The sequence below is a fragment of the Mya arenaria genome, chromosome 5 (assembly GCF_026914265.1).
Source record: "Mya arenaria isolate MELC-2E11 chromosome 5, ASM2691426v1".
Classification (NCBI taxonomy): domain Eukaryota; kingdom Metazoa; phylum Mollusca; class Bivalvia; order Myida; family Myidae; genus Mya; species Mya arenaria.
The window spans coordinates 61,727,537-61,736,297 of record NC_069126.1 but is presented as its reverse complement, the minus strand read 5'-3'; the positions used below and the strand labels follow the sequence as shown (position 1 = coordinate 61,736,297).

The following is an 8,761-nucleotide window of genomic DNA, read 5'->3' as shown; positions in this document are numbered from 1 at the left end:
TCAGGCTTTCAAGCGGGCCCTTCTTTTCCTACTTTTTTGTTCGGCAAACAACAATCTTTTTAGGGTATGAACCGAACAGTAGCCGTGCTTGTATAATAAAAAAGTGGCTAATCCGTTCATCATGCCCTTAACGAGGGACATTCGCTAATCTCTGACACGCGTTGCATAACGCATTTACACCTTTTATGGTATGACATTATTGTGTATTGCCATAAACCTGTTATGAAGAGTTCCTTGACAAAATAAAATGATAATAAATAAACTTCCGAAATATTCGGAAGGCTATTTTACAAATGAAATATAACTTACAAGATACAAGAATCTTTATTTAAAGTCGTCATGATCGGTGGAACTACGATGCTCCTAATTTATAAAAAGTAACAAATCTCAGCTTATAAAAGTTACACGACTTCTATAACAACCAAATGTACATGCCTGTGGTGTCTTTGCAACTGCTAATGCTGTGGATTCTTGTTTTAAGAATGGCTATGTAAATACAAAGTCAATTTCGTTGTAAATGAAATGAGGGAACATCTAGTCAGCTGTCTAGAAAATAAAAAATAAATCCGTTTCATAAAGAAACTGAAAAATCGCGATCCCTATGAATTTCAAATTAAAAACATTCTGTTCATGTGAAATGCCAGAATTCGTCGATAATTTAGTTATTTGCGAAAATAGAACATGCAGGATAAGATTCCACATGAAATGCGTCGGCATAAAAATTAAAATTAGACGATCAGTTGGCAGAAATACATAAGGCAACTGGTCGTGGAAGTGCATCTGCTGCAACAAAATCAATAGTTAAACAAAAGAAAAATAATAAAATTCCTGAAGTACTGAGTTAACTTACAAATTTGATTTACATGTAGTCAAGCATTGTTTCTTTTTGTATTACTATTATCAATAGTATACTTATAACTGAATTTAATATGAAAACACACACACACACACACACACACACACACACACACACACACACAATGTGTTTGTTATTCATGACATTAATTTTAGAACATGTGCATAGTTCATGTTTTTATCTTTGCCTAAATTTATGCACCTATCAATATTTTGCCCCAGGGGGGGGGGCGGCGGGCAGACCCAGGGGAATTAGACAAGTTTTCCTTTTGGGTGTCTAATTCCCCACCCTGGAGCCAATACTTTTGTCTAAACTCCGGGTACCGGGATACGAAATACGGTTGTCTATACAACTCCGGGTACCGAGATGTAAAATCCGTCTTATGTCTAAAACCCGGGACCCGGAATTATTCGGCGTGTCAAATTCCCGCCTGTCGGGAATTGTCTTCTGTCTAAAGTCCCGTGTATGCCCGCCGCCCCCCCCCTGGGGCAAAATATTGATAGGTGCATTATTATATGTTATATTGATATAAAATATGAAATAAATGGTGACATAATTATCATCAAATATCTAATGTTTTAATCAACTGTAATCTTTTGTAATCCTATTACCCCCCACGGTCATTAACACCTTTTTGATCACATGCCCGATAGCTACTATAAAATTTGGAAAACAGAGACCGGAGGAGACCGGGACCGGATGAGACCTGGACCGGGAAATAGTATCGCCCGTCAGAGACACCCATTTCAGGTTCATCTCCTCATCCTGCGGATAAATCCCTCTTGAAGCACTGGTTTCTAAGCAAAGAAAAATACATGTATATTGCAATTGATAAATAGGTTGAATAGTTTTTTATTTGCATCCAAAAAAGGTAAAGAAAAAGAGGCCTACTATCTCTACTTTTTGCTCTTAATATCCCTATTTTACCCTACTTTTTCAAATAATTCTTCCTACTTTATCCCTACTTTTTGTTATTGGTCACTTGAGAGCCTGTGTCTTAGACTCGTGGGTTAAAGCAGGAAATAGCTACCATTCTGAGCGACTTGGATGACCCCCCCCCCCCCCCCAATCACACGAACCGTTGTTATTGCAAGATTTACGTGCATATTGTGTTTTACGTAAATAATACATCCAACTATTTTTTTAGTTCCAAATAAAATATTTTTTTGTTGAGAAGTTTATTTTAATGAAAGAAAGCGATAATAATGAATCGATAACGAAATTCTAATATAGTTGATAAACTGACCAAGTATGGTAAAATGAGCACAAACTTAAGATGGTAAATTGTAATTGAGGACACAGTTTCAACCGCATGTATGTCTACATATCAATGCTAAAGCATTATTTGTGTGTATATACATGCGTTCTAAAATCGAATCATTTGTTTTTGCAAAATGTTTCCTTCACTGTTCTCGGTGAAGTGAATAAGTACACGTGTTAAGAAACATCATGTAAAAGACTGAAACTAGACTCTTTATTACTGAATCGAGTCTGCAAACCTAGTGTGGTCGATTATATAAAAAAGCTACTGTAACAGTACAAACCTGCGCTGGTATTATTAAAGCGTCTTAGTGAAAACTTTCAACTTGGTGAAAAACGCATTTTATATAAAAGAAAACTAACAAAATATTTACGATAAAATATGAAAATTGCAAGAAAAAAAGTAAAGATATTAAATGTATATGAATAGAGCAATTTAAAAATATTTGTTATTAAAAATGTTTCTTTGTTCATTGTAATAAGTGTTCCCTTAGAAGCTACAATGCTACGGCGGCCCCTGATCAGCAGATCGTGAGGAAAGATAAGGCTGTACCGATTTGGAAGGTCTGAAATGAAATAGCCCTGTTTACGTCAAATCCATACACGATATTATTATACATAAACTGGGCCATTATTTTCTCATTTGGCAAGAGGTTCTTTAAATCAAGATGGTCAGCGTCTGTTTGTTGTTCTTGGTTGGAGCAGCCGTCTACGTTACGGGTATGGCAATTTAATTCTCCGTAAAAACATGTAAAACATGCATTTTCACAGAAATTAAATCTCTTTCCCTTAGATTATTGCATTTTTGTAATCAGTTTTGAGACAATGTTGATTACTTCATCGTTGTTAACTTTCAAATCTTCACAACTCTTGGAGATTCTTAAAGGGGCTGTACACCAGATTGGCACCAAAAAAAGTTTTTTTTCTGTAACGAATCTCAGGACAATTATTTAACTCTTTGATATCATAATTGTAAAAAAATACCAAAATGAAAAAAAAAATCGAGTCGGAGACCGGGTTCGAACCGGCGCCGCCAAATTTGCAGTCTAGTGTTGTATCCACTGTGCTACGAAAGCTTACCCCAAACGGTTGGAATATTTAAGCTATATACCTAACTTGGTAAATATCACGTGATAACATCGACTAGCCAATCACGCATAAGGAATGAATTCCACCAGGTAGACATACCTAGTAATCTTTTTTAATGGAAAAACACGAAAAAACTGCGAAAAATAAATTAATTGTAAACTATGTGGTACTTCAGTTAGTATAAGTTTCAATGCATTGTACACATCGATACCAAGTTTATGTCAGTTTTCGACAATTTTCTTTTTTCCCGTTATTTCATCATACGGAGTACAGCCCCTTTAAAGGTTCAAGAATACACTTGTGACCTGCTGTATTTCAAACAACGCCGAAATTAAAAACGTTGTTAACTTTAGTAAAGTTCTGAGCAATCGGCCCAATATTCTTTATTTTCATTTAAAAGTATATGGTATTTGTTAACATACACATGCAACTGTTCGACTGAATTTTTTTCTCGTGATACGGTAATACAGAACTTTCACACATTTCGTAAAGCGGACGACTCGGCGTGCACAGCGGCCAGCGGCAACTGTCAGGAAGACTCGCTTCACTGTTCCGGAAGTTATGTGAGCGGGTTGTGTACCGGCCACGCAACCAGGAGGTGTTGTATCCCCGCTGGTAGGTTTGAAATACTTCATGTTGTCAAACGGGTTGTCTTCCGGCATCGCCCCTATGAGATTTTGTATACCAGGAAAACTCTTTCAATACGTAAGGTGTATGCACAGTCGAACCCTGTTGGCTCGAATTCCTCATTGGCTCGAACTGGATGTAAAGGAGCCATTTGGTTCGAATTTTCCGAGGCTCGAGGTATTTTCACCGGTCTATAGGAACTCGAGCTAACGGGGTTCTAGGAGCGGATGAACGTACTGTCTACTAACGGATGTTATATGAGCTTACTGCGTATAATGCATGCCACTTGATAGTATACCGCACAATCACCCGTATTCAGGGTATAGGGTACTCGCCATTCTGGCAGTTTTTCCGAGGATTCCGTTGAAAACTTGGTTAATAGGAAAGGAATGCCGTTGGACGGTTTTGGTCTTCAAATTGGTGGTTTCCGTTATAGACGTTGATAAGGATCGACAATATAATAATGAAACTTGGAACATGTATATAGCAAGCTTATGTGAAGACGTATCTTGGGTCCGCTTTTGGAGTTGGTCGCCAAGGTCGCTTTAAAATGAAAAAGAATAACGATTTCCGTTCAATATTATAACGACCAATTATGATATAACTTGGCATAAGGCATGGTCGCTGTTACTTAATGTAGAAAAAACGGTTTCTACTCAAGAACTTCAGTGAGAGAAGGAACTAAGCATGTACCCTCCTGATATGGACAACTTGCGATAGATTTTGGGGTTTGTGGAGAAATTCCAAGGTCAATGTCGCAGCTTTGAATTTCAGAATCCCAAAAGTTTCATTGTCTTAACATTTTTAGTGTGTTTTTTTTTGACATGGGGCAAAGTTGTTGTTTTTTCATCAATGCAAATTTCTGTACGATTTGATTCGCAAAAATCGCTTCACGGCGTTACGCTGTGAACTGCGTTATGGAATTAAGTACAGACAATAGATAACACATAGCGAACGTAACGATAAGAATTTAACGAGATTGGCATAAAAATGACATCAAAACGAATACAGCACCCTTTGAACGCTACTCATACCATATATACGGTTCCAAACAGGAAGTGGCTCTTGCTCAAACGTCCACATTGTCACACGGAGCCAATGGGGCGCCCGGCCCGCCAAAACACACAGTACCATGCACGTGCCTGTGAACGAATTCTTCATCCACCACACCGAGACGCCCGCGTGCACGGATATGACGGCATGTAAAACACGTGTCCGGTCTATACAGAACTACCACATGGACAGCAACGGTAGGACATGGGGGCTATTTCTTTAATTTCTATAAAAGACCGAAATAGATATAATCTTTGAGTTGTTTAAAAGAGAGTTACTGTTTTACTGTTTTAAAATATGCGCACCACAAATATGAAAGCAATTCATATCACAAACTATATTTGAACATATTCCACCTAGAGCGTCTAAATGATATTTTCCAGGCTGGTCTGATATCGGCTACAGCTTCCTGGTGGGAGAGGACGGTAACGTCTACGAGGGTCGTGGTTGGAGCTATGTGGGGGCCCATACACAAAACTATAACAGCATCGCCTTCGCTGCGTCAATGATCGGCAGCTACGACTCCCACCTACCCAACGCCAAAGCTCTGACCGGTAAGGTACATTTAAAGCTGCACTCTCACAGATATACCATTTTTAAAACTTTTTTATTTTTTGTCTTGGAAAGAGCAAATTTTTGCGTTAATATCTGCAAACCAATGATATAAGATTGCTGACAAAAATCAGATCGCAGATTTTCATATTTCCGTTCGAAAATTAATGTTTTATTGCTTAAACCGTTACTTACGGTTGAAGAAAAATGCATAAAACATCAATTTTTGAACTGATGAGTACGAAAAAGGAAAAGCTGTCTTTGTTTTTTGTTCTGCATATTTAAATTACGACCTGTCTGTTGCGCGCAGCAATCGCACAACGAAGAAACCAATTCTCGCTTAGCACAAGTTGAAATGGCATCCATTTCCAACGCCAATTCTCCTCTCGTGATGTCAAACAACACTTTCCAGGGTGGAGACCGTTGGGTTGAAATTTCTTAAATAGTAAATAGACAAAATGAAATCTTTGTACTCGGATACCAGATCTTCAATAACCCGCGGGTACGATATTACAACAATGAAGGAGTTAAATGATGTATATGCATGACAACAGGCATTCGGAGCTCCTCGGCCATTTTTTTCAAAAACAACCTCGGATGTATGCCGGTATATCTGTTGAAGTAGTCCGTATTTTTTTGAATAAAAGCATTAATTAAATGTAGTGTTTAAGAGTTGTATTCATTGCTCTCAGTTTAAATTGATTGCCAGTGAAGTGTATTATTGCAAACATAATTACGATTCCCAAGAGTTAAGTCAAAAATTTTAACTACTAAATAAGATTACTACGCGATCTATTTGCAGCGGACTTAAACGTACCACTTTTTAAGTATGTAAACCGTCCATATACATCCGAGGTTGTTTTTGAAAAAATGGCCGAGGAGCTCCGAATGGACAACAGGGTCAATAATTCGTTCTCAATTTGTAATTTGTATCAAGCCCACTTTCTGGCTATATAACAACAAGGACAGCTAATACGACATCCTAACTAGCGTTTAACCACTGAGGTTGTAATTATCCCTAATTTATGTTTTCCATATTACAGCGGTAAAGAACCTTATCGCGTGTGGTATTCAGCTGGGTAAAATACGGTCAACCTACCGGTTGTATGGTCATCGAGATGCTGGGCAGACCTCGTGCCCCGGAGACCGACTTTACGCCGAGATACAAACATGGCCACACTACAGCCACGCTCACCCATAAGTGTTAACTTACCGCTTACAGGAGGGCGGACATGCCATTATGACTTGTGAAAATAAAATATAATAATGTAATACAATTTAAATCCTCTATTTCTTCATAAGAATTTGTTCAAAAATAATGTAGCACTAATAAAATAGAGTTTTAACTTTTTAGCATTAGCGTGTTCAGGATGTTGGGGCGGTGATTATTTCACGCCAAAATGATTCAAACAATATACATACAAATTACAATACACGAGAATGCAACATACTAGAAAAAAACAGCATCGTTTAACGAACGTCAACTCACTTCAGTTCTTGTTGTTGTTTTGGTCAATCGAAAGAGGCATACCTCAATAATAATTATAGCCAGAGTTATGCTCCTTGTCGTACATGTGACAGTTATGTCTGGCATCACGTGTACCAAGTTCCATTTTAATATCTAGAAGAGTATTTTACTAATGGGCAATTACACGTTGCCGACGTCGACGATGACACCAAGGCTATCACAACAGCCAGATAAGCTAAAGAGCCAAACTTAGCTGGTGGGGCGTGGTGGAGGGATACCTCATTACATATCATAACGTGTTTGCTGCCCTTACACTGGTGTGGTCGCACGTCATTAGTTGCTCTTCTTACGTCACCTCATGGATCCGCTCCTGATTTCGTATTGGCATACAGGGGCGTAGCTAGGCCTAAAAAACTTGTTGGCCCGATGGTTCTAGGTGAGTTCGGGGATACCCACCCCAGAGATTTCTTTCTAAATTAGAAGCAAAATAGTGCAATTTGGGAGCATTCTAATAGAAAACAAAAGGCAAAGTTGCACATTATACAAACTTAAATATATACGTAATGATTGCAATAAAATCCAGCAATACACCCAGCACATATTTTAAATAAACACCAGACTTGCTTTTGTTATAATATTTCTTGTTATTAGTTTTTAATAACTTTTTATTGCATATCGGGGTTATTTAAATGTTTTCTTTTCTCAAAAAGTTGTAGGCCCAGGCCCAGCCCCAGGCCTACAAGGCCTATATGTAGCTACGTCACTGGCATACATGAACTATCTGTATCAGTCGCCGTAAAATTGTTTTCTGTCATCATGAATACACAACTAAATGTTGTTAATCCGAAGAATCAAATACCAGAATATATTTGAATAAACACCCACCCACCAGCATCATCTTTAATCCTTTTACTAGACTAAAATAAGTCTCCCGTAGAAATTCAATGTGGTCCGAATTTGAAAATTACAACTGTTTTTAAGGGACATTACTCAGGTTGTATACTTTTTAGAGGTCACTGACTACTAAATTAATTCGCTAAATATTTCCAATATTAACAACTCGTAAGAACTCGGCCATCTCCGGCAAGCTTCGACAGACCTTGTAAATAGAAGTAAGGATATACGAAAGTGCGATCTCAATGGCTTGATGACAAAGGCTCATTAAAATCATAATAAATAATTTCAAAAAGCCAAAAATATATTTTATACATACTTGAACATGTATATCATCAATATAATACATTGCCATAACATAAAATGAGATTTTTTTAAATTTTGTCTAATCTCATTTTATGTTTAATACTTAATTAACAATAATTAATACTTTTAACATTAATTTTACAAGTACTTCTACTGATGCACCGGCATACATCCGAGACAATCTCATCCACAGAGACTTGAAAGTATGATGCAGATCCCAACAGCTGCCCCTGGCTTACTTTAAATAGTTGCCTGTGTCTTCAGTTGGGTAAAATCAGTCTTGACCCTGAAAATAAAAACAACAACAACAGCATTTTATGGGCTGCTTATTACGTCATGGGACACAATACAACTATTAATTATGATTTGTCGACGATATTTCAACATATTATAAAAGCTAAAAATCCACTAGGGTTATATGATTGACAATTAAAGTAAGCCAGGGGCAGCTGTTAGTGTCTGCATCATACTTTCAAGTCTCTGTGATCTCATCCGGTTTAAACACAACATACAAAACGTGACTTTCATGAATATTTTTAAGTTTTCTTTCAGTCTACAAAGTGAAATCAAGATTATAGTAATCAAACAAATAACATCATGATAAAGAACAATAATCTAATCTAAAACAATAGTAACCAGATATTAATTTAGATGCT

The 8,761-nt window shown here is 37.3% G+C and overlaps 1 protein-coding gene across 1 annotated transcript; it reads left to right on the top strand.

Moving 5' to 3' along the window:
- The first annotated feature begins 2,721 nt into the window (after positions 1–2,721).
- Positions 2,722–6,790, top strand: LOC128235016 (peptidoglycan-recognition protein SC2-like). Its single transcript, XM_052949696.1, has 5 exons — positions 2,722–2,836; positions 3,698–3,820; positions 4,888–5,082; positions 5,269–5,439; positions 6,481–6,790. Exons 1-5 carry the CDS (start codon positions 2,785–2,787, stop codon positions 6,636–6,638), a joined length of 699 nt encoding a protein of 232 aa, XP_052805656.1. The 5' UTR covers positions 2,722–2,784; the 3' UTR covers positions 6,639–6,790.
- The last annotated feature ends 1,971 nt before the right edge of the window (positions 6,791–8,761 follow it).